This window comes from Grus americana, chromosome Z, assembly GCF_028858705.1.
Source record: "Grus americana isolate bGruAme1 chromosome Z, bGruAme1.mat, whole genome shotgun sequence".
NCBI classification, from domain to species: Eukaryota; Metazoa; Chordata; class Aves; order Gruiformes; family Gruidae; genus Grus; species Grus americana.
In genome coordinates, this window is record NC_072891.1 from 12,018,672 (window position 1) to 12,043,438 (window position 24,767).

At 65.9% G+C, this 24,767-nt stretch overlaps 4 protein-coding genes across 10 annotated transcripts; 3 read left to right on the forward strand and 1 right to left on the reverse strand.

Moving 5' to 3' along the window:
* TMEM8B (transmembrane protein 8B) lies at positions 1-9,061 on the reverse strand. 4 transcript variants are annotated; one of them, XM_054810670.1, is made up of 13 exons: positions 8,906-9,061; positions 5,809-5,998; positions 5,075-5,282; positions 4,782-4,915; positions 4,388-4,647; positions 3,792-4,147; positions 3,372-3,468; positions 3,045-3,168; positions 1,516-1,658; positions 1,139-1,317; positions 904-1,050; positions 713-829; positions 1-501 (listed from the first exon to the last, which is right to left on the reverse strand). In XM_054810670.1, exons 1-13 carry the CDS (start codon positions 9,009-9,011, stop codon positions 166-168), a joined length of 2,397 nt encoding a protein of 798 aa, XP_054666645.1. In that variant the 5' UTR covers positions 9,012-9,061; the 3' UTR covers positions 1-165. The 4 variants fall into 4 exon arrangements, with proteins under 4 accessions (XP_054666645.1, XP_054666646.1, XP_054666647.1 ...); XM_054810671.1 differs by lacking the exon at positions 8,906-9,061 and having other exon boundaries at positions 5,075-5,160; positions 5,809-5,936; XM_054810672.1 differs by lacking the exon at positions 8,906-9,061 and having other exon boundaries at positions 5,805-5,891.
* Positions 9,062-11,482: 2,421 nt separating this feature from the next.
* On the forward strand, positions 11,483-16,196 carry TAF1C (TATA-box binding protein associated factor, RNA polymerase I subunit C). The gene is made up of 14 exons (XM_054810669.1): positions 11,483-11,731; positions 11,856-11,949; positions 12,239-12,345; positions 12,439-12,534; positions 12,621-12,691; positions 12,783-13,030; positions 13,107-13,217; positions 13,344-13,467; positions 13,584-13,655; positions 13,777-13,912; positions 14,009-14,137; positions 14,295-14,469; positions 14,603-14,740; positions 15,019-16,196. The coding sequence occupies exons 1-14, from the start codon at positions 11,600-11,602 to the stop codon at positions 16,194-16,196; spliced, it is 2,811 nt and encodes a 936-aa protein (XP_054666644.1). The 5' UTR covers positions 11,483-11,599.
* Positions 16,197-16,518: 322 nt separating this feature from the next.
* On the forward strand, positions 16,519-18,085 carry HINT2 (histidine triad nucleotide binding protein 2). Of its 4 annotated transcripts, none has more exons than XM_054810675.1 (5): positions 16,519-16,604; positions 17,292-17,441; positions 17,545-17,649; positions 17,751-17,823; positions 17,928-18,085. In XM_054810675.1, exons 1-5 carry the CDS (start codon positions 16,536-16,538, stop codon positions 18,017-18,019), a joined length of 489 nt encoding a protein of 162 aa, XP_054666650.1. In that variant the 5' UTR covers positions 16,519-16,535; the 3' UTR covers positions 18,020-18,085. The 4 variants fall into 4 exon arrangements, with proteins under 4 accessions (XP_054666650.1, XP_054666649.1, XP_054666653.1 ...); XM_054810674.1 differs by having other exon boundaries at positions 16,522-16,604; positions 17,289-17,441; XM_054810678.1 differs by having other exon boundaries at positions 16,522-16,544.
* A 3,631-nt stretch (positions 18,086-21,716) lies between these two features.
* SPAG8 (sperm associated antigen 8) lies at positions 21,717-24,446 on the forward strand. The gene is made up of 6 exons (XM_054810152.1): positions 21,717-21,779; positions 22,308-22,746; positions 23,464-23,635; positions 23,730-24,022; positions 24,137-24,199; positions 24,283-24,446. The coding sequence occupies exons 1-6, from the start codon at positions 21,736-21,738 to the stop codon at positions 24,415-24,417; spliced, it is 1,146 nt and encodes a 381-aa protein (XP_054666127.1). The 5' UTR covers positions 21,717-21,735; the 3' UTR covers positions 24,418-24,446.
* Positions 24,447-24,767: the final 321 nt, after the last annotated feature.

Sequence of the window (24,767 nt, forward strand, 5' to 3'; positions counted from 1 at the left end):
CAAGTTCAATCAGGCTGTAATTGCAAGAACAGGGCGGCACAGGCGGCTGTGCTCCCGCCCGGAGGAGTCCTGGTGCTCCCGGGGACAGGCAGCCAGCAAAGAGAGCAGGTGCCGGGCCCCGCAGGGCTGCTGTCCGTGCCGGAGGAGTCCGGGCTGCCGTCAGCATCAACTGGTACAAATGCTGTTGATGGAGGCCACGGCCGGGTCGACGAGCCCCAGCTCCTCCTGTTCATTGACACAGAGCTGGTACCCACAGCCCTTGCGCCGGGGCAGCGGCCCCAGGCGCCCGCTGGGCTTGGCACGGGGCGGCAGCAAGAAGCCGACGCTGCCAGCGATGAGCAGGTGCCAGATGCTGTGGATGTAGAAGTAGTTCTCCTCTGTCTCCACGAAGGCGTAGAGCAGCACAGCAGCCGCCGCGATCAGCGCTCCCGGGCACAGGTAGAAAGCCCAGCGTTTCCAGGTCGGTGGGTAGCAGTGGCGGCGACGGATGGTGCGAGCCGTCTGCGGTGGGGAAAGGGGGGGGCTGGAAGAGGCAGCCCCGGCAGGCACAGGCACAGCCCCTGTGCCGCAGTGCTGCATCCCCCAGGAGCCAGGGAGGGGGGTTCGTGGGGAAGGCAGCAGAGGGGAGATGCTGGCAGGGCTAGACAGCTGGGCAGGATGCTGAGCACAGCCAGGATGGGGACATAAGAGGACAGGGACAGCATCTCCTTACCCAGGCGATGGCCATGATCCCTAAGGCGAAGAGGCTGGGCCCCAGCAAGTTCCAGAGCCCATGGCGGTCCATCTGCAGAGCCATGGAGAGCAGCATGGCCCCCAGCAGGTACAGCACCTGTGAGGCAGCAGGGCACCCATCAGGACGGGTCCTCTCCCCACCTGCTCTGCAAGCCCCCTCCCCACACTTGCCTGCTTGACCACGGGCTGGAGCCGAGCCATGGCGATGACGGTGACCCAGACGGACATGAGGGAGCCCAGGAAGTCGCAGAATTGCAGCACATCGTACTCCATGATGCAGAACACCACAATGCCTGGCTGGTCACAGGCGTGGTAAAACTGGGGTAGGGGAAAAAGGGGGTGAGAGCCACCTTGCATGGCCCCGGCCCCTTGTCTGCCCCCCAGGTGCCCCCCACCCCACGCTCACAGTGGAGAAGAACATGGTGAAGATGTAGACGGCAGCTTCCAGGAGGTAGTGGCTGCGGACAGCAATGGCCACGGGAGGCACGAACATGACATTGCTGAGGCACAGCAGCAGTGTGGAGAGGAGCTGGAAGCCATAGGAGAAAGCCTCGGCGTTGTCTGTGCAGCCCCAGCCGTTCCAGCCTGTGGCCGGGGAGAGCCACTGTCACCCCTGCAGCACTCACAGGGGCTGGGGAGGGAGCAGGGAAGCCCCTCTCCAGCACCTTGTGGAGAGCTGGTTTGGGGGGACTAATGGGGTGCACAACCCCCGGGGAGGAGGGGAGGATGTCGGGGGGGTCCCTGGGTACAGTGGGCACCATTGGTGCCCGGGGCAGCTCTCACCAGCTTTGCACTCGCAGGCGGCATACAGGTAGTTGTTTGTGCGCAGCAGCTTGCACTGACCATAGATGCCACAGTCATTGATGCAGGGCGAGAGGTAGGCGCGCAGATACACCTCGGCCGTCACATTGGTGCAGGGCTCGAACCTGTGGTGCAGGAGAAGAGGGTCAGCCCTCCCCCCACACCCCTCGAGCAGCTTCTGCCTGCTCCAGAGGCACCCCTTGCAGCCAGGCACTGGGCTAGTGTGGAAATGAGCTGCTTTGGTGCTACGTATGGCAGCTGAGAGCTGGATCTTGTGTGCTGCAATTGTCTGTGCCAGGCTGGGCGAGCAGGAGGAACGTGGTCACGCTTAGACCCACTTTGCCTTTAGCAATGCACTCAGCTGGCTCCTATTTCATTTGGATTTTTCTGTGCAAACACCGTGCCCTGCAATCCCTGCATGTGACCGACCGTGTCAGGGAAGGACCGGCTGCAACTGGCAACAGTGTGAACTAGAAACACAGCGGAGGAGTCAGAGCAGGCACAGCACCCCCGTTGCCCCATGCTGCCCAAGCACACAGGTCTAGGCACACCCTGCACCTTGGCAGCTCCAGCATGCAGCAGCACAGACAGGCCCACGTCCCAACAACACACACCAACTGCTGCCTGTGCACACGCGGGCACCCCAGCACGCACAAACATGCACGCAGCGCTGCCTGCACACATGCACAGGGCTCATCTGCAAGTCTGTCTGCTGTCCCTGAATGTGCTCATACAGTCAAATCTGCACACACGTGCATGCAGAACACACACAGCCCTGTCTGCTTGCACAAACCCGAACACACACAGAGACCTGTCTGCGTGTGTACCCCCAAATATGCATGCAGTGCTGCCTGCATGCATGCACTGTATGTGCATGCAGCAACATCCACATGCATGCACCAAACACCCAGTGCTGTCTGCACGCAGGCATTGAACACGCACACAGCGCTGTCTGCACAGCACAGAGCCCCACATGGACTCTGCATGTACCAACACAGGCACACAACAGCCTGTCTCCTCCGCAGGGCTCTCAGGCAGACACACAGGCCGGGAGCAGAGCTGCAGACACAGGACCAGTCCCTGGAGATGCTGAGCAGAGCAGAGGCACAGCAGCCAGACCAGGGCTGCCCCCTTATATGCACAGCCAAGCCCTGTCCTCACAGTGACAGCCTGGTCCCTCCCAGGCACGGGTACAGATGGGCACTGCCATGGAGACAGGCAGGCACCAACAGATGCACGACGTTTGCAAGCTGACAGGCGCTTCCTAACCGAGAGACAGAGGGAAAAGCCGCAGGGACCCACAGATGGTCAGGCAGGCGCAAGATAGAGCCATCCGTGCCCACGCAGGCACTCACACGGTGACACACAGCCCATGAAGCCACGTGCACACACACGAGTGGTGACAGCGCAGGGGCCAGGCATACCCACAGACACACGGCGCACATGGATGCAGCCCATGGTGGGGACATCCCCTCCAGGCACGCAGGGAGGGGACACACCAGGGTTCTTACCCATGCTCCGTGGCACAGAGCGAGCGCAGGCTCAGGTACCAGCTGCCTGTCTGGGGGTAGGGGATCCGCAGGCGGCTGAGGCTGGCCGTGGCGTTGACGGAGAGCAGGAAGCCTGCCAGGGACTCTGTGGGCAGGGAGAGCTCCGGGTGAGCAGGGCAGAGGGCAGCCCCTTCCCCTGGGCACTGTTGGGACAGGGTGCCCTGTGCCAGGCTCTGGGGCCAGATTCCCCCATGATCTCTGCCTTCTCCCAATCAGCCTCTTGCTGGACATGTGAAGGGGTGCAACCCCCATGGCCACGGCAGGATGGACACGCACAGCCCAGCCTACCTGTCTCACAGGTGATGGATGCGTTGTCACCAGACGTCAGTGGGACTTCATGGTTCAGACAACCGAATACTGTCACGTTCTCGCCACACAGGGAGCTCTGATGGCAGAGGAGGAGACGGCCCTAAACCAGTGTCTGGGATGTCTCCTGCTCTGACAGCACCCAGATTACAGCACACCACCTAGCAGTGCCCTAACCCACTGCCTGTCACCCAAGAACACTCCAAACCCAGGCGATCATCCTGCCCTTAGAGCATCCTAATCTGTGCTCCATCACCCAAGAGCTCCCAAACCATGACCCATGACCCAAGAGCACCCCAAAGCCTGCCCCTCACCCTGCTGCAGCCCCAACATCACCCATGTCCCAGCCCATCCCTCTCCAGGCTGCCCTGCCCCGTCCAGGGTGCAGTGTGGCCACCTCACCACGTTGAGCCGCAGCTCCAAGTTGAGCACCCCACCACTGTCCAGCACTGGTAGGAGGTTGATGACGAAGACAGCGGGGCGGTCAGGTGGCACTGACACGTTGGGCCCAAAGAAGATGTAGAAGTGGACGGAGAAGGTGTCCAGCTCATTGCGCAGCGTGGGGCGAACCGGCCAGCACCGCTCGCTGGTGGGTGAGGCAGTGGGGATGGGGACCGGGTGCTTCGTACCGTTGGGGCTGGCGAGTGGAGGGCTGTCGCCCACCGCCAGCCCACCCGCAGAGCCAAAGGAGTGGGGCATGTTCATGGAGGCGCTGGAGGGCAGGAAGGGTGGCCGGGCCAGGCTGGGTCGGGAGCAGTCTGGGGGCAGAGTCATCAGCCTGGGCACTGCACCCCTTTTTAGGTCCAGCTCCCTTTTAGCTCCCACCTCCCCTTCTTGCCCACTGCCCACCTCCATCTGCAACCCATCCCAAACACCTCCCAGTGTCCCCATCCCAGCAGAGCTGGGGCCAGATCCTGCAGGCATCCTTTACCCCCCACCACTCACCCAAGCAGAGTCAAGACCATGCCCCCCACCCATACCTCCCCATGTACCCTCACCTGTGAGCTGCACGGTGACCTGGAAGGAGACGGTGCCTGGCACCCCAGGGTGTTTCTCCACCAGCACATAGTACCAGTGCTGCCAGAAGGGCAGGTCCAGGGCCAGCTGGCAGGGAGCGTGCTCCCGGCAGTCCAGCGACGTGGAGTTGTGCAAGGGGGGTGCCTTGGCCCGCACACGCAGCCAGAGCGGGCAGCCCTCGGCCCCGCGGCACCGCAGCACCTCCACCAGCACTCGCGACGTGTAGCTGGGCACAAACACCCTGCAGGACAGCGGTGTCAGGTCCTGCCCCTCAGCATGGTCCAACAGGGCTGGGGAGGCAAGCCAGAGGGATGGGGCACCCTAAGCTCCCCATCCTGGGGATGCCCCCTCCTTAGGAGACTCTCTCACACTCACTTGTAGAGGCAGGAGCGGTTGTGGGGGGCCATGCTCTGCTCGGTGACATAACCGGGGTACAGCACAGCGATGTTCACCAGGCGCTGCACGATGAGCTGTGGCTGGAAGAGATACTGGCACTCCTCGTAGAGCCCCTGCACCAGCAGGACAGTTAGCATGGGGCAGGGGGCATGGGGCACTGTCCCCACTTGGGCCACCTGCCCCAGGAGCTGCCAGCCCGGGACAGTCAGGCCCCAGCAGAGCCCTGCAGTGAGCCCTGCCACCCCACAGTCCCCCCCCCGCAAGCCCTTCACCTTGACAGAGATCTTGCCCTCATCTTTGGGCAGGTGGGCAGCCAGGAACCAGTCACCGGGCAGCGGGCTGGTGACATTGAACACCCCTGTGGTGCGGTTGGGCAGGGTCCAGGTGAGGGTCAATGCGAAGGAGCCAGGGACAGCTGTGTCCCTGGGGAAGTGCGTGTGCAGCGGGTTAATGACGGAGGGAGCCCCTGAACGGAAATATCTGCAGGATAGATGGCAGTTAGCAGGGTGCAGGCTGGGCATCGTGGCAGGGCCAGCCTGCCCTACACGTGTGGGTCTGTCCTCCATGCTATTAGGAAGCTCAAAAACATGATGGGGAAGCCACCTGTAAGTTGGGACCTTGCTGGAGACTGTGAGCTTCCCTGGGTGGGTGTTCAAGCAAAACTGTTCATGTATGAGATGCACAAAAGAGCGGAGCCTGCAACGGTCCTGGGAAGATGAATCATGAGGAGTGAGCGTGCGTGTGTGTGTGTGTGCACATGTATGTGCTTATGTGCATGTGAGTATGCATCTGTGCGCACAAGTGTACCTGCATATGCATGTGCATGCATGACTGCTCCTCTGTATGCATGCATGCATGTACATATATGCACGCGTGCACATGCAAGCAAGAAGCAGACAAGAGCAGGCAGGCTCCAGGGCAAGTCCAGGCAGGGAGGAGCAGGGGGGGAACAGGGGCAGGCAGAAGCAGGCAGGAAGGGAAGAGACAGGGCAGGCTGCTTACTCACACGGTGATGCTACGATCTGGGCATTGGTCCCCAAAGGTGCCACCCTGCTCCTTGAAGGTGATGAGGTTCCAGACGGCGATGACTGTGTCCTCAGGGATGTGGAAATGGAAGAGCTCAATGCTGGCAAAGGAGCGGAAGGGGCTCAGCTTGCGTGGTGTGCGGGTGAAGTAGTCGGTCACAAAGAGCCCATCTGCAGAGGAGACCCAAGGGGCTCTCAGCAGGGTGGAGGACTGAGGCGGGGGGGGGGGTGTACAGCCCCCCTCCCAAACCAAGCCCACCCACCCAGGCTCTGAACATGTCCCAAAACCGGCAGCCTGGAGGGGCTGGGACTGTGCCATTCCAGTGAGTCCCCAGGGCTGATGTCATCTGTGCCCAGCTGCGTCTCCCAGCCCTGACATCATGCCTGGTTCAGCATTGCCTCGAGCCCAGCTCCTCAGGCTGTGGGCAACCGTCCTCTGTAGCCTGAGGAGCCCCCAGCCCTGGATGTTCAGGCTCTGCCCTGGTGCAGCCCACCTCTTTCAACTCATCATCCTCTTCAGTGAGGAACTGCTCCCTGCATTTTGCCTGCAATAAACGGCCATTCCTCACAACTCCAGCCCTGCCCCAACAGGTCAGCTCCCACAGATACACAGATTTCCCCCTTCTCTGCCTACCAATGAGGCTGGACACAGACTCTATCATAAACCATAGAGTCCCGCCCTAGAGCCACAAGAAGGAGCAAGCAATGCACTTCTTGCACAGCCTCCCAGCTCACCCACGGTTTGCGGAGGATGGATGGCGCACATATGTGTGCACATATGCACACGTGGGTGCTGTCTGCGTGTACAGCAAAGTGGAGGCGTGCACACCCACATGCATGGGCGCACATGGCTGTGCACACCCCCATGTCTGCAAGACACTTCCTGTAAGCTCTCAGCACACACTGGGGCCACGTCCCCCTGCCCAACTGTCTGACAGTCTGATTTTCAGGGATTTCCAGGACCCCCAGCAGCAGAGGGGCAGCCACTTCCTTGGCACAGTAGAGATAAGGTAGACCTGGTCTCCAGACAGCAGCTGTAACTTCACCCTACCAGTGCCACAATTCCCCAGGGCCAGCCTGGGAGACCCATCCATTATTCCCCCAAGATGCACCAAGGAAGAGGATGCACCTCCGCACAAGCTGCTGGAAAGGGGGATGCCAGCAGAGGATGGGCTGGGAGCAGGGCTGTGCCCAGGAGGACTCATCCAGTGGAGAGTGGGATAGCTGAGAAGAAGGGCCGCTTTGCACAGCGTGCAGCTGGCTGGGAGGCGCGCATGTGCTTGTGTGCACGTGTGTTTTTGCTGCGTGTGTGCAGCCCCAGCTGGCTGTACACTGACATGCATCTGTTCCCTTGTCTGGAACAAAGGCAGCTCCCCCTCCCCTTCACTGCCAGCCAACACAAGCCAGGCATGAAGTACCTGCCTCAGTGCAAGAGTACCCAGTCCCAATTTTCCACCATGAACCACCAAGCAACTCCACAGCTTCCCTCCCCACGTGGAGGCAGTGACCTGGCAGGGGACCCCAGGGAGGAGGGGATGTTGATCTCAACTCCAGGAGGAGGCACAGGGAGAAGCACTCGGAGCTTCCCATGTCCACTGGCCCGGGGCAAGGCAGGGGGAGCCAGCTGCAGGCAGAGGGTCAGGCTGAAACCCCGTGACAGTGTGGCCAGAGCACGGCGCGGGAGGGGGCGTGTTGGAGGATGGAGTGGGATTTCCTATCCATGGAAGGGGTGGGGAAGGAGGAAAGCAAGTGTCCCTCTGCCCCAGCCCAGCGGCCGGAGCCGCGGGACCCCCACCCCAGGACCGCAGCACCCGGTCGCGGCCGGCGGTCAGCACCGCCGACAGCTCCGCGGTTGGCGGTCAGCACCGCGGACAGCTCCCGCGGCCGGCCCACCGCTGCCCCATGGCGCCCCCCGCCCCGCGGCACCGGCAGCCTGCGGCCAGCTGCCCCCCTCCTCGGGGGATGCCCCCTCCAAGCCCCTGGGGGCTCTCCGCATCCCCGTCACCAAGCCAGCCCCCGTGCCCCGTAACATGTGCATCGCCTCACATAGTCCCGCCAGCGGTCCCCCGCACATCCCAATGCCTCACTGTGCAGACACCCCCCTCTCTGCAGGCTGTCCACCCCTGCTGCCCCACTGCACGCGCACAGCCATCTGCCCTGTATCTGCAGCCCCCTGGACCCATGCTCATGCACCTGTCGTGTCTGCCCCCCCTCGGGTGTTCCACTGCATGTGCACCGCCTGCGTCCTCCTGGCATGCACACTTCTGTGCCCCACTGCACATTGATCTCCATGTCCCACTGCACGGGTACCCCATGCCCCACAGCATGCTTATCGTCATGTCCCACTGCACGCACATCCTTGCATCCCACTGCACGGGCATCTGGTACCCCCTGCACATGCATCCCCATGCCCCATTATGCAAACACCCCATTGCACACGCATGTCTGTGTCCCATCGCACATGCACCTCGTACCCTACTACACGTGCACTTCCTGCCCCATTGCACACACACCCCACACCCAACTGGGCACACCTCTGTGTCTTGTTGCTTACGTGCCCGGAACACCACTGGACGTGCACCCCATCCCTTGTTGCACGGACTCACCATGTCCCATTGCACGTGCATCCTGCATCCCATAGCAGGCAGACACTGCACCCCACCGCACACACACTCCTGTGCCTCGTTCTCACCCACCCCCTGCCCCACAGCATGCAAACCCCGCATCCCATCACTCATGTACCTCATGCCCATCACAAGCTCACCCCCCTGCCCCGCGACACGAGCACCCTGCACCCCACGGCACACCCCCCCCACAGCACGCAGACCTCCTACCCATCGCACACACCCACCCCACAGCACACGCACCCTGCGCCCCACTGCTTGCGTTCCTCATTCCTGTTGCACATGCATCCCTTAACGTGCATCGCTGTGCCCCGCTGCACACGCACCCCATGCACCAGCACTCCTGCGCCCCATCCCCTACTCTTCCCAGTGCCCCGTCGCGCGTGTGCCCCACACCCGTTGCACACACACACCCCCACACACACCCCCGCGCCCCCGGCCCCGCGGCACTCACCGGCGGGCGGCGGCAGGAGGAGGAGCGGCAGGAGCAGCAGCGGGAGGCGATGGGGGGGGGCGAGCGGCCGCCGCTGCCCGCCGCCCCCACCGCCCCGCCGGCCCATGCCGCCGCGCCGGCTGCCGTGAGGCGCGCGCCGCCAGCAGCCCCGCCGCGCACCGGCGCCCATGACGTCACTCGCCCCGCCCCCGGGGCCGCCCCCCCGCGACCATTGGTCCCCACGCGCGTCACTCGCCGACGGTGGCGCCCCGCCCCCCTGAGCGACCCTTACAGTTCCCCCCGGGGTCGTCCCGCAGCTGCTCGGGGCACCGGGGGGCATGGGGACAGAGACACGGGTGGGGACGGGGACACGGGCTGGGGACGGGGACATGGGGCTGGAGGACAGGGGCTTGGGGACAGGGACAGGGACACGGGTGGGGATGGGGACGCGGGATGGGGACAGAGGTACGAAGCTGGGGGACAGGGGCATGGGGACAGGGACACGGGTGGGGACAGGGGCATGGGGCTGGGGACAGAGACATGGGGACAGGGACATTGGGCTGGGGCTGGGGACATGGGTGGGCACAGAGTTACAAGGCTGGGGGACAGGTACACGGGTGGGGCAGGGGCATGGGGACAGGGACAGGGACACGGGTGGGGATGGAGACACAGGGCTGGTGACAGGGACATGGTCTGGGGTAGGGATATGGCCTAGGGACAGGGACATAGGGCTGGTGACAAGAATATAGGCTGGGGACAGAGGTATGAGGCTGGGGGACAGGGGCCTGGGGCTGGGGACAGGGATATAGACTGGGGACAGGGTCTGGGGACAGAGATACTGGGCTGTGGGACAGAGACATGGGGCTGGGGACAGGGACATGGGTGGGGACGGGGACATGGGGCTGGGGACAAGGACACAGGTTGGGGACAGAGGTATGAGGCTGTGTGACAGGGACAGGGGCTGGGGGCATGCACTGGAGCTGGGGACAGGGGCACAGGCTGGAGTCAAGGACACAGGGCTGGGGGACAGGGGACACAGAGCTGGGATGCAATTGGCTGTGGGGCCAGGCTATGAGGACACACAGGCGAAAGGGGCCGTGGGGCTGGGGCACAAGGGTGGTGGGGCTGGGGTGTAAGGGGGACAAGGAGGCTACAATGCCAGGGGCAAACAGGGTGTCTTGTGGAGAGGGGACGAGAGGCAGCGAGGGCTACTTACGGGGGGGGAGGTGTGTTACCTATGGGGGCTGCTCAATGGGGGTTGGGTGGTTTTCTAACAGTGGCTACCATCTTATTACAATAAAATAGAATAGCTCTGTTACAGAGGAGGTGTCCAGGAGAGGGGATCTGGGCACTGCCTGCAGGGATGAGGGCATCTCAACTGGAAATGATCTCATCATGCTTCCCCAAACTTCCCTGACATCATCCCCAAACTCCCCGACATCATCTTCCTCCTTGGCCACAGTGGAGGCGAGTGGGTGACCCACTCTTAGGGGTGCTCTGCCCTGTGCCAGCCCTGCTCCCATCCTGTCCGCCCATCACAGAGCACCCCAAGAGCTGCGGGGGAGAGCAGCCACCCCCCATGGTCAAACCTGACTGCCCAGCAGCCCCTCCCCAGAGCACAGCCCCCCTCCAGGCATGGCTGGGCGTCGTGTCCCCCGCAATGCAGACCCCCCGGGGCATGGATCTGAGGCCATGCAGGGACTGTACAAGGCCCATGGTCCCTCCAGGAGCAACCCAGTCCTGCTCTCCTTGGGAGGGGGACAGGGGAGCCTGTCGTGTGTGTGTGTGTGTGCCCCTCCAGGATACTCCCCAAAGGCTCCAGGGTCCCACCGGAGCTCAGTGGGACAAAGACCCATCCCCTGTGAGTGACACCGGTGGGTGTGGGTATCCATGGGGGTGCTGGGCCAGGCGAGACCCTCACGGGGCTCCTGCAGCCGCCCTGGGGAAGGAAGAGGGACTGGAGCCTGGGCAGGAGGAGGGGTCTCCGGGGCCAAGCCGGAGTGGGGTCACACGGGAAGAGCTGAGGGGGCTGGAACAGTCCTACATCCCCCAACGCTCCAGGAGATGCCCCATGGCCCCACATTCCCCAGGAACGTGGGGTGCCCCACGGCCGCGCAGCCCCCCGCACCCTCCCGCCCCCCGGGGCACAGCAGAACCCGGCGTCACCAGGCACGGCCGCGGCGGTTTCCCGCCAACGCAGAGCGCCCGGACCGGGTGGCTCCGGCCACGCAGCACTGGGGCCAGGCCGGCCACGGAGGACGAGGTGTGCCCACGGCAGGACCCGCGGGGGGCTTCCACCTCTGGCCGGCCTGGGGCGAGGAGGCGGGGATAATTCCCGCGCCTTGCTCGTCCCCTCGGTGTGGTCCGGTCCCGATGGGGAGCTTCCCCGGTGCCGCTCCCGCTCCCCCCGCTCCCCCCGCACGGTCCCGTCCCGATCCCCGCGGCTCCTCCCGGAGCGTTTGCTCCCTCCGACCGCCAGGGGGCGGTAGTGCTCCACGTCGCGCTGCCAGCGGCGCCGCTCTGGTTCCGCTCGGTTGCCGGGCGTTGATTGGTGCTCGGCGCCAGCAGCGCGACGCGGCGGCGACTCCACTTCCGGTGACGGTGCCGTCCCCGCGTGGGTTCTGACCGGCGACCGCTCCCGGAGCCCGGGGTCGCCCCGGCCCCGCCCCCTGCGCTCCCACTCCCCCCCCCCCCCGGTTCCGGCCGCCCGCGGCCATGGAGTTCCCGGCCGCTCTCTTCCCCTCCTACTTCGGCACCGGCCCGCCCCGGGAGGAGGGGGCCCCCGCTCCGGCCGCCGGCTGGGGCGAGCACGGGCAGGTGCTGGGGGCCGGTCCCGGCCGCCGCCAGGTGAGGCCGCGGCGCAGCCCGCCCTGCCCGGGCGCGGGGGGTCGGGTCGGGCCGGTTCGGCCCGGGGGAGCCCGGCGGGGCGCGGACAGAGGCCGCTCTCACCTCCCGCCTCCTTTCCCCGCAGGCCGAGACGACGTTCGTGCCCCGCCGCGGCGGGACAGGCGAGAGCTGGGAACCCACCAACGCTGCCGCCGTGCCCGTCCTGCCTCCCAACGCGAGTGAGGACCGGGCGGGGGGGGGGGGCGGGAGATGGGTACGCTCTGCCGGGGAGGGGGCGGGGGGAACAACACACGTCCCGTTCCACGTCCGTACCCGCCTGCCAAGCGGCCCGGTGCCTCGGGATCCCCGCCGGCTCTGCCGTGCTGGCACGGGGAGCTTTAGCAGCTGTCCCCGTGGGTGCTCACACACAGGGAGTGGGGACAGGTGAGTCGTTGCCCCACGGTGCGCCCCGTGGGTGGCTTCCCAGTACTTGGGCAGTACCGGCCGGCCCTTGCTCTGTCCCCGCAGGCTCCTGGGTCCCATCCCTCGCACCTCAGGACATCCTCTACCGCGGCATCCTGCGCAGGAAGCTCCGGGCAGGCAAGTCTGGAGCCGCCCTGGACTTCACCAGACAGGTAGGGCCAGGGGCACTGGGTACCACCGAGGCCCTGGGGGAGATGGCGCAGGATCGCTGCACGTCCCAACCCCTCCCTGTCCTTCCCACACAGCTGGGCCACTTCTTTGTGGATCACCCGGAAGATGCGTTTGGTTCGCTGGGGCAGCTGCTGCACAAGAACTTCTACTTGGGCAACTCCAAGCTGAGGGTCAGTGTCCATCCAGGGGTGACAGTGCCATCCTGTACCCTCCCCTTGCAGCTGCCAGCCCCAGTCTCTGCCCCCTCTCCCCACAGAGACAGGCCCGGGACAGCACCATCCGGATGACGGCCCTGATGGAGGAAATTGACCGTCTGGAGGCCAGGCGGTAAGTATCCCCATGTCTCCTGCCCTGGAGCGGGCTGGGGGGGGGGTGTCCTGCTCTCTCCCCACACCTGACATCAGCTTTTCCTCCTCAGCGGCTGCCCCCGGCAGTACCTCACCTCCCGCCTGCGCTGGTTCTCCCACCTCTGCCGTGACTGGCTCTTCGAGGTGCCACTGGGGCTGCTGGCGGACTGTGTACACGAGGAGCTGCTGCTGCAGTGGGCCAGCCTGCTCTTCGATGACAGCCCCACCGGGGGTGCGCTGGCCTGGTTGCCCCCCGAAGACGTGGGGGCACGCACAGGCCGCCTGGTGTACCCCGGAGGGCAGGCCATGAACCACCTCTGTATCCTTCCCCATGGGGCGTCTTTGGGGAGGGAAGGGGGGGAGTTGTGTAGCACTGCCCTTATCTGGCACCCCAGATTTCCAGGATGTGGTGCTGGAGGAGCTGCCCCGCGCCCGGGGCTCCCCGGCACAGTTTGAGCTCAACGGGCGCATCCGGCAAGTGGCTGCTGCCCGGGCGGATGGAGAAGGTGAGCCCGCCCCGGGATCCATACCCTGGGATCCATACCTCAGGTTGGGCAGGGCGCAGGGTAGAGGGGTGGCAGGGAGTCCGCAGGACGCTGGCGTCTCACGTGCCATCTCCTGTCCCCTGCCAGATTTTGTCGGCATACGCTCGGACTATCACTGCGGCGTTTGGAGGGTGCCAGGCAGGACGGGGGCAGCCCCCACCCCGCTGCAGGTCATCCGCACCAGTGTGCCTGCCTCCTGCCTCACCGTCAGGTACGCACTGGGGGAATGGAGCTTTGCAAGGAGGGGGCTCTGCCGCCCCTGCAGCGCTCCCCACTGTGGCAGATGCTCTCACCCCCCACAGTGATGCCACGCCCTCCATCCCGCAGCCCTCACCTCCCCGGGGAGCTGGCTGTCTGCACCCAGAGCGGAACTGTCTACCTCTGGAGCGTCGAGACGGGGTGAGATGGGGCCCTCGGGGACAGAGGGGGCTCATGCAGACACCTGGGTCTGAGAGGGGTGGGGGGGACCCAAGCAAGCAGGGCAGTTCTGCTCTATGCCGGCGCTGCCTTCTCCCTGCAGGCTGCAGCGACTCCGCCACGACCCCCAGACTATGTTTTTTCGGGATCATTCGCCCTGGCGCTGGAGCGATTTCACTGCCCACCCACGGGTGCTGAGCTGTGCTGACCGCACTGGCCTGCAGTGCCTGGATGCCCGGGTGAGCCCAGAAGGATGGGCACGGGGCTGGGGAGGGGGCGGGGGGGGAGGGTTCGCCAGCCCAGGGTCCTGATGGCACCCCACTCTGCTGCTGCAGGCCCCCGAGAGATGCCACTTCGACTTGTTCAAGGTGGGTGAGGAAGCCAGCTGCCAGCAGGGTGAGCGCGTGGTGCTGCCCATGTACCTGGGCAAGGCTCACCCCTCCCAGCACCTTGTCACCACCCAGGTGAGTCCCACCACGCCCAGGAGGGACAGCTGGGGGCCAGGGGGAGCACCCCGGCACAGCCCTGGCTCCCAGTGTCCATGGGGCAGGGGGATCACGGGGCAGGCTGCCACTGCATGGTGGGGGGAGCCCCACTGAGCCGTGCCCTGCCCCGTCCCAGTTCTCTGTGTATGTGCTGGATGAGCGGTTGCCACTGGTGCCTGTGCTGAAGTGGGCACACATGATGAAAGCCCCCCCTCTCTTTGCCCACCTGACGCCGGGGGGCCCCGGGAGGAGCCACAAGGTGCTGCTTGGGGCATCCCGCACCCAGGAGCTGCTGCTGCTGCAATACCGGGGTGAGAGACAGGGTTCTGGGGTGCTGCGGGGCTGGGTCTCCTCTGTGCCCTCATCCCAGCCTCCTTGCCACTGGGACCAGCTGCTGCCCTGGCTTGGTGCTCACCGGTCAATTTTTGGTGTGTCGTTCCGCAGGGGGCAGCCAGTCAGCCTGCCAGCTGGTGGGGCCTCCACAGAAGCTGCACAACATCGCTGGCTGCCTGCAGCACCTGCCCACCCAGCTCCCGCACCGCCACCGCCTGCTCCAGCAGCGCCTCGGTGCCCCAGCTGCCGGTGGGTGTCCTGTGCCATCCTGCTGTGCGTCCCAGTGGGGGGAAGGATGTGGGCTGGAGGGAGGGGTACAACCCTGGTCATGCCCTGGGGTGGTGGGTGGAAAAGCAAAAGCAAAGCTGTGAACAACCCTGTGGACAGGGTGAGAGATTAATGACCTAGAAAAGGGGGGGGGGGGGGATGGGGGGCAGGAGCCAGCAGTGAGCACACCCATGGTGAGGTGGGGGCAGCCCCCGCTGCTGGCCAGGCCCCAGGTGGAAATGTCCCCCCTGTCCCCACAGGGCTGGCTGCCGCGCTGCACGAGGACGGGCCACGGGAGTCCCTGCTGGTTTTCCAGCTCTCCGAGGCTGGGGATGTCTTCTGCCAGAGGCTGACCCATGAGGCAGCCCAGCCCCCTCCTCCCACCGTGGGGGACGAGGCTGTGGCAGCCCCTGGCTCTTCCCCTCTCTTCGAGGCTCCAGCCAGCAGCCCACCGGGCTCGGGCAGCGAGGAAGTAGAAGAGGAGGAGGAAGAGCAAACCTTCTATTTGTCCAACCTGGAGGTGATTATCAATGAGGAAGAGGAGGAGGAGGAGGAGGAGGATGCAGGCATGACAGTGGCTCCAGAGGAAGCCAAACTACCCCAGGAGCCTCGTGCCAGCCCCCAGCCCACCCTGGCAGTGCCCAGCCCAGCCGCAGCTCTGCGGTACCGCCGCTGGCTGAAAGCTCTTCCCAAAGTCTGCAGGGAGCGCCCCCGGCACGCCTGGCCCCCCACCCTTAGCCAGAAGCGCCTCTTCACCCGCAAAGAACTGGAGCCACCGGCGGTCCCCAGCACTCTGCACAGGCAGGCACGCCAGCGGCTGCGCCAGGCTATGCGGGAAGGGGGCTGCATCCAGCACTGGGACCCCCCAGCCTCACAACCCCCCGCCCTACCACAGCCACCGGAATCGCCGGGGGGTCCGGACCCTCTGAGCGCCCGTCTGACGGCATCCTGGTCCGGGGACTGGGGTCAGTGGTGGGAGGAGAGGATGAGCTTCAACGTGGCACAGAGGCAGCGGGCGCTGCGGGAGCGGCGTCGGCGGCAGAAGCGAGCCCGTGGCCGACGCAGCCTTTCGGCCAGTTTCACCTCCTCCCTCACTTACCAGTCCGAGCTGTCGGAGCTGAGCGACGCGGCCCCCCCGCCGCTCTCCCCGGGCCCCCCCTCCGTGCTCCCCCGGGAGGGCTCCCCGCTGGGCGGCAGTCCCCCGGCATCGCCGCTGCCCGACGAAGCCCTGCTCTCCTCCCAGAGCCTGCGCTGCCGCGGCATCCCCAAGGAGCGGCGTAAGACGCTGCGGGACTACCTGGCGGTGTGGGCCGAGGGCCCCCCCGAGTCCCCGGAGCCCCCGGGCAGCCAGGCCAGCCAGCTCTGCATCCCCTCCTCCCAGAGCCAGCTCTCCTCCGCCTCACAGCCCCGCCGCAAGCGCCCACGCATGGGCTTCTGAGCAACCAATAAACCTCGCGTGGCACAGTTCCGTCCCGGAGTCCTTCACTGGGGGGGGGGGGGGAAGGGGGGTAGGAAAGGGGCTGTGCTGCCACGCCTGGTCACAGCACCCACCCGTGGAGGCTGGAGATGCGGGTGGCATCGGGGGGAGCTCTGCACGGTCTTTTATGGTGGGGGCTTCGCGGGCGGGTGCGTGTAGTGCCCCGCGGCGGGGCGGTGTGTCACGCGTGGGCGCAGGCGCGTGCGGGCGCTTTAAGGCGCCGGAGGTGGGGGGGGAGGTGGGGGGGAGTGACAGGAGCTGGAACCAATGGGGCGGCGGGGCGGGGCCGGCGCGGCGGTGATGGCGGCGGTGCTGGCGCGGGGACTGGCGCGCGGTTGGGTGGCGCGGGGCGCGCTGCGCGCGGGGCAGGTGGGCGCGGGGGTGGGCGGCACGCGGGGAGAGGAGGGGACGGAGGAGGGGACCAGGGCCGGCACCGGGACCGGCCGTGCTTTCGGCCTGCGCCGCGCTCGCCGCTGCTCCCACCCCGGGAAGGGTCCGTGGCGGGTGTGAGCCGCCGCCCCGCGCGCACCCCCACGGCACGGTGCCTCGCAGCACCCGTGTGCGTCCACCCTCACCCCCGCGTACACCCCTGCGTGCACCCCCCCCATCACCCCCGTATGTGTCACCCCCGCGTGCACCTCCTCGTCACCCCCATGTGCATCCCCCTGTCACGCCCACGGGCATCGCCCCACGTGTACCCCCCATCACCCCCGCGTGCACCCCCAGGCACCTCTATATGCATCCCATGACTCTCCGCGCGCACTGCCCCCATCACCACTGCGTGCCCTCCATGTGCATCACATCACCCCACACGTGCATCACCCCCTTATCCCCCCATGCACTCCGTGTTACCCCACATGCCCCCCGTCACCCCCATATGTACCCCTGCCACCCCCAATTGCGTCCCCCATCACCCCCATGTGCCACCCCCATGCCACCTCTGCATGCATTTCTCCCCCCCCCGTGCCCCCGCCACCCCAGGCTGCGGCGTCCGCGTCCCCACGTGGCCCACGCCATAAGTCCCCTAAGTCCCCGTGTGCCCCTCCACCCCAGCAGTGCGTGTCAACGGCCGGCGGGCAGGACGGGGAGGTAGGCAAGGCGCGGCGGGCAGCAGCGGCCGGCGAGGAGGCAGGCAAGCAGCCCACCATCTTCAGCAAGATCATCGCCCGCAGCGTGCCTGCCACCGTCCTCTATGAAGATGACAAGGTAGCGGGGACAGTGGGGTGTGTGTCCCCACTGGGGCAGGGGGCAGCACCCGTGGGTGCGGGGCTCACCCTGCTCTCCCTGCCCCCCCACCCCACCCCGGCAGTGCCTGGTCTTCCGTGACGTGGCCCCCCAAGCCCCCGTCCACTTCCTGGTGATCCCCAAGCGCCCCATACCCCGGATCAGCCACGTGGGTCCCCAGGACACCGAGGTGAGTCCGAGTGGGTTCCTGAGACACTGGGGGGGGGGGCACGACACACGTGGTGCTGACCCTCCCACGTGTGTCCATCCCGTGTGCCTCCCCTGCCATAGCTCCTGGGGCACTTGCTGGTGGTGGCGGCACGCACGGCGCAGGCAGAGGGGCTGGCCGACGGCTACCGCGTGGGTGAGTTGGTGTCCCGTGCTGTGGGGTAGGACCCTTGCCCATGGTCCTGGGGTGGGGGGTGGCCTGGGGTGGGGGCGGCCTGACCCCTGTCCCTCTCCTGGCAGTGATCAACGACGGGAAGCATGGTGCCCAGTCCGTCTACCACCTGCACCTCCACGTTCTGGGGGGACGGCAGCTGGGCTGGCCCCCTGGCTGAGTGCCCCCTACGCACCGCCCCCCAATAAAGCATCTCCGTGGAGGTGGCTTCGGTGGCTCTGTGTTGGGGTGGCCGGTCCTGGCAGGGGTGGCCTTGGGTGTCATAGCAGCAGGAACGCACCAGCAGGATTTGGGACGGGGAAGCGGGTGGGGCTTGGTGCCCCTGCTTCTTGGAGGAGGGGTCAGGGCTTCCCACGTCCCAACCTGCCCACGCTGGAGATGCTCTGGAGCCCCCCAGTTGGAGCCAGAGGGTTTTGGGGGGTGCCCACATCCTGCAGGCCAAGAGCCAATCCTGGTGCTGGGCAGGGGGGGCAGCAGGCTGGGTGCTGTGGGGGTGTCACCGAGCTGGGGAACAATGCAGGGGTGCCAGCAGCACCCCATGCCCTGAGCTGCCCACCCAGCCCCACTGCCACGACACAGCCCCCAGCACCCCTGCCTGCTCCCCACCCTGCCCCTGGATGCACCCCCAAGCACCTGTGTGTTGCTGCCAGAGCCTCACGCTGGGCACTGATGCTTCTCTGCCTTCCAAAAGCGAGCTAATTGCAGTAAATCGAACTAAAAGTGCTAATTGCACATTTATTGCTCCCCATCCCAGAGGACCCTCAGTGGGAGCTCCCAGGTGGTCCACAGCCATGAGCTAAGGGCAGTGCGGGACAGGCTGCGTGGTGGGTGTGCAGCCCCCTGCGCATACACATACCACTGTACCACCGCAATCGCCACACCACTTGGGTGTGCACCGCTGTGCAAAACTCACTGCACTGCACACCCCAGACCTCCCTGTGCATGCACCACTGTGCAAAACACATTGCATTGCATGCCCCAGACCCCCTACGCTTGTACCACTGTGCAAAAATTGCATTGCGCGCAGCAGACCCCATGCATGCACTACTATGCAAAACACATAGCACTGCACATCGCACACCCCCTGTGCGTGCACTACTGTGCAAAACACATTGTGTTGCACACCACAGACCTCCCCCCCCGTGCATGCAAAACACAGGCAGCACTACACACGTGCAGCCCCCTGTGCCTGCATTGTGTTGCACACCCCAGATCCTTTGTGCACACGTGACTGTGCAAAACACATTGTGTTGCACACCACGGATGCCCCCCACCCATGCATGCCAAACACGGTCAGAACTACACACGTGCAGCAGCGCTTACATCTGTTTACACACGTTGACTGCAGACATGTGCCCGCACGTGGCCACGTCCACCCTGTGAGGGGTGCACACGCACAGGGGCTCACACGCACGCAGGCACACGCTCACCGCACGTGCCAGGCCGCAGACGTGCACAGCATGCCGCTCGCTCGCCGCTAGCACGCAGCCGCCTGAGCTCTCCCTGCCCTGTGCCTCCCGCTCCCACTGCACGCCGAGGCCGCGGCCGGGCGCCGTGGCTATATTTAGCGGCGGGGGCCGGTGCTGGCACAGCACACGGCCCACCTGGCACCACCGGCGGGGCCGCCCAGGCCCCCACCAGCCACGCAGGGGACCGCAGCCCGCTGGGAAGAATGGCGGCTCTGTTCAGCCTCCGGCTCGGTGGCGCTGGAGGCGGGGGCCCCCCGGGAGCAGCATGGGGCTGTGGCAGAGCCCGGTCACTCCCCCCCCCAGACACACACCCAGTATAGCATGGGGAATGTTGTTGGGGTGCAAATTAACTTTAGAAATGTTGGATGATGCTGCTTCCTGCCTCAGAGACCTGTTTGAGCCTCAGCACAGGCTGGGGCCTCTCTTGGATGTGGGACAGCCCTGCCCTGGGGCTGGGGACCCCAAAGAGGGGCCAGGGAACCCTGGTACATCATCCCTCAGGGCTCACCCGGAGCAGCCCCCCCAGGGATGACATGCCTGGTGCAGGGTGAGCGCTGGCACGCGAGGTCGGGGCACAGACGCCTGCAATTGCTTTTCCCCCTGCGCCAGGTTTATTTTGTCAGTCCCAAAGCAGCCCCGAGGCAGCAGGGAGGTCATGGCCCCACGGGGCTGGGGCGGGTGGGGGCCGAGGGCTGTTTTCATTCCTCAGCTGAAGACTATCATAAATGAGGCAAGTTCCCAAAAGAGCCAGGCAGGGGGGTGGCGGGGGATGTGTCAGCCGGCAAGAGGCGGCCAGATGTGCTCCAGCAGCTCCAGGGCTGCTGCCCCACACCACCCCATGGCGATGCCCAGTACACCACCCCACAGTGGTTTGCCCCACGGTGAATGCACACCCCCCCAGGCTGCAATCGCCGGGGTCCCTGTCCCACTGCACTGTGGTGCCTTTAGTGTCCCTTTTGTGTCCCCAGGCACCCACACTGCCCAGCCAGGCTTTGGGCTGCCCTGGGGACAAGCCCACGTGTGTCTGGTGGGGAAACGGGACGCTCCTGGGAAGAGCACCCTGGGGTGCAAGCTGGGGCAGCGTGCCCAGGCTGCCACCCCACCATGAGCTGGGGTACGGGTGCACCTCAGGAGCCAGCCCCGGGCCCAGGGCCGAGTGTGGGGGCACAACCAGCAGCATGCACCCCCAGCACCCTCACATCAAGCACCCAGCCCCCAGGGCACCCAAGCACCCACCTCCAGTGGCAGCAGAGCTGGTGCGGCCCCAGCACGGGGAGGCCCCTTTGCAGAGCCTGAACGCCGAGACACGTCTCTCCCTCCTCCCCACAGCTGCGCAGCAGATGGGCCAGAGCAGCCCCTGCTTGGCATGTGGCCGAGTGCCCGGAGGGAGGAGCGGTCCCTGCTGGGGGCCCCGGCTGGCTGAGGCCAGAGGGGCCAAGCACATCCCCAGCCAGGAAAAACAGAGGCCCCAGTGCCGAGCATGCAGTGGCCCCGGCGGCGCACACCACAGAGCGCTGGAATAACAACCCTCGCGCTGGAGCCTGCCGCACGCTATCAAAGGGCCCTTCTTCTGCCTGGCCTCCATGGGGTTGGGCGCCGGGGGCCTGGCGAGGGCTGGCAGCAAGGGGAGCTGTTCCACGCCTGCGGGTGACCGGCTATGCCCAGCCAGGCGCCAGGCCCCATCCCGCCCCATCACCCTGGGCCAGCCATGGGTCCCTGGGGCAGATGGGCATGCAAAATGGCGGGGCACGGTGATCAGTTGGGTTGATTTATGAGGAGCAGTGTGTCCCCTGCCACCCGGCAGAGGGCACATCCCTCCTGAGCCCCAGCAGGGCCGAGCTGTCCCTGCCCGGGCACGGTGCCCATCCAGCTCCCCCCACAAGTGCCTCCAGGGCCACCCCTGCGCACCCAGGCCAGGTCCTGCAAGCTCTGCCTGGGCCCTGCGCACCTCCCTGGCCCCTGCCAGTGGTGGCTCCAAGACGTCATGGCATCCCGGGGCTGGGGAACGCTGATGCCCCAGGGTGGGGACAACCCTGGGCCTGGGGATCACCCCGTCACCAGAGCCCAGCCTGGGCCAGGCCTCACACCAGGCCCCGCGCCAGGCCCCACACCAGGCCCGGCCACGGACCTTCACCCCTTCCTGGCCCTGGCCACGCCCACTTACCCCGACCACGCCCCTAGCCACGCCCATTTGTCCCCGTTCCCGCCCTCTTGCCCCTCTCCACTCTACTCTTGTCCCCCTAGCCCCGCCCCCGGGTGGGCCCCGCTCCCTCCCCTCTTCGGGCTCTTCGCCAATGGGAGGTGCGCACACACCCGGCGCCGCCAATGAGCTTGCGGCCGCGGGCGCGTCGCGGCTGGTGTTTACCGTCTCCATGGAGACGGAGCAGCTTCACCCCGCTCAGGCGCCATGGAGCCGAGACCGCGGCGGCGGGGGGCCGAGACCCCCCGAGGGTGGGGCGGGCCGGGGGAGCATTAAGGGATGTAGGGCCTTAGGGTGACCCCCGAGGGAGACATTTGGGGGACAGGGCCTAGGGAGCATTAAGGAAACGGCGGGGGGGGGTGTTCAGGGGGACACGGCCTGGGGGCGTGGGGAGGATGTTGGGGGGCAGAGCCCAGGCAGGGGGTGCTGGGGGGTGCAGAGCCCGGGAAGGGGCACAGTGTGGAGGGGCACTGGCAGACAAAGCCTGTGCTGGGGACACTGGGGGGGATGTTGCTGCGGGGGGAGGCAAGGGGGGAGAGGGGAGTTATGGAGGGGGAGACCCCTCCGGAGCGCAGACCCAGCAGCAGGCACTGCTTCCGCCCCCCAAAGGGAGAGGAGTCCCTTGTCCCCTGCCCCAGGGTGGGGGGGATGCTGTGGAGGACGCTGTTCCCAGCCTCAGGGCCCTGCCCACACTGGTGGGGGCTGAGGACAGGGCGTGTGAGGGGGGCTGAAGGATGTGCCCCACCACCTTGCCTCAGGGACTGTGTCCTCTCCCACAGGGTGGCTCTGACAGGCCACTTGCCTCCTGTGCAAACTGGAGAGAGGCCACCGTGCATGGCTGGGGTCCACAGCGATGTCCTCCTGCCTGAGGTGCCCACGGAGAAGCCCCTGTGCCGCAGGGAGACACCAGCAGCCGGGGCCAAGACGCCCCAGGAGATGTCAGCCATGGAACAGATGCCCCAGGAGATGCCATCGGCCACGGCCGAGGTGCCTGCCGAGGCCCTGCCAGCCATGCCCAGCACAGTGCCACCCACTGAGGCTGGGAAGGATCCCTGCGGGGTTGAGCTGCCGCCCTGCCCTGGAAAGTGGGCAACCTGCCCCAGTGAGGTGCCTCCCATGACAGTGCCAGCACTGCCCACCTCCCTGCAAATGCCAGCGGAACAGCCCAGCCGGTTGGTGCCCCAGGGGAGCTGCTTGATCCACAACCGGCAGGAAGAGGTAACCACTGTCTGGGGGGTCACAAGGGGAAATGCCCCTCAAAACCAACCCCACTGCATCCCACATGCTGATCTCATGAAGCCCCCCCCCACCTCCTAGGCAGCCCACTCTTTAAATAGCTGTCCTTGGCCAAGCTGGAGCTCCCTGGATGACCTTGAGTCCGGCAGGATGGAAAGGGGATGAAATTCAATAGCGTGAAAGGTGGAGCCAGGAGCTTGCTGATGGGGTGGCAGGAGCTGGGTGTCGCAGCCCATCACAGGGATGCGGGGACGTCTGCTTGGGCAAGCGGGGTGGGGGGGGACATGGGCCAAGTCATACCACAGGCCAAGGACCCCATGGTTTGTTCAAGTGCCGTAAGAGTGCTTGCCCAGCCGTAAGGGCAGCCTGGGCACCCAGGGAGGGCAGGCAGGAGAGGGTGCCCCTGCTCTAGCTTTCCCAGGGAGCTGGCTGGAAGGACTGTCCCCCCCTTTTGCAGTTCGCGCCTCTGGGGCTTCTCCCAGCACTTGTGTCGGGCACTTGCCTGCATGGCATGGCCTTAGGTATGGGGCAGTGCCCGCAGCGTGGGGACAGTCAGCAGGAGGGGGTGACTCACCCCCACCTCCCAACCCTGCCCAGAGCCCCATGCAACCATCAAAAGCCTAAAAGCCAGGAGCAAGCATGGGGCACTGCAGGGTGGGCTCTTGCCCTCTTCCTGCAGCCCCTGCTGTCCATCCCCAGAGAGCCATGAACCACCCGGACCCTGTGCCGGGGCAGGAACCAGGCAGCGAGGGCTTCATCCACCGACATGGCCACCCTGGGCTGCTGGACCACCAGCTCCTCTCCTGGCCCAACAGCACCACCACGAAGGACACCTACCGCCCACCGCACAGGGTCCTACTGCTGGGGCGAGGTGAGGCTGAACCCCCCCCGAGCCACATGCCCCCCAAAAGGCAGGCAGCAAGGGGATCTTAGCTGTGGGGCTGATGGCACCTTTCACCATGCAGGGCAGCGGGAGGCCATGCTGGAGTCCATGCTCTACCAGAAATACAGGCAAGCCCACACCCCTGTGTGCCACCCCTCCCCAAAGCTGTGTCCTGGAGGAGGGGACCCTGCTGCGATTGCCTGCCCAGGGCAGGGGGGGTACTCCAGAGCGGAGGGGTGCAGGGTCTGCTCTGCTGGCAGGAAGGAGATGCAGGAGGAGATCTGTGTCCCCCGGATGCCCATGGAGTCTGTCTCTACCACACACCAGGACTACTGTGCTGGGGGCTACCAGTCCACACTGCTGCTCACCAGCCAGGTACTGGCAGGGGACAGCCTCCCTCAGTTTGAGGCAGCCCTCCAGGGCTCCTGTGCCCCCCCTCTCCAGACACACAGTTCCCCCTGCCCACTGTCACATCACTTCTACCTGCAGCCCCACAACTACTACACGGAGCAGCCCTGCAGCTTCTGGCTGGAGCAAGCCCACAGCCTGCCCGTAAGCCTCCCCGGCACCCTGCCCTGCTGGCACCTGGGGGACTTGGCTGCTGACGGGGACCTCTCCCCTTCCCTCCCCTCCAGGGCGTCACCAGCATCCGCAGTGGGGACTGTCCGTTTCGAAGGAATGCTGCCTTTTCCACTCCCATCACCGAGTACCTGGAGCAGCCCCTGCCCTGTGCCCCCCTCAGCAGCCGGCTCTGCCCCCACAAGCAATAAAAAGCAGCGGGGCCCAGGTGGTCCCAGTGTCCTTGCCACCCCAGGGTTGTCCTCAGGCTGGGCATTTGGAGGGGGAGCACTGTGTCCCTGGCATCCTGATCCCTGTGGGGCCATGCAGCACAGGCATGGGGACACCCTCCAGCCCCTCTGCAAGTCACTGCTGCCCCAAAACATGCAACGGCCCCAAGTCTCCCTCCTCGGGCACAGAGGGAGAGCCCCTGACACGGCCCTGTCCCCTGGGACGTGCCCTCTCCCGGTACCGCAGCGGGTGACACGCAGCCCCCGTCCCCAGGCACAGGTGGGTTCCAGTAAGAGGCGGCGGCAGCGTGGCCAGAGTATGAGCTCAGAGG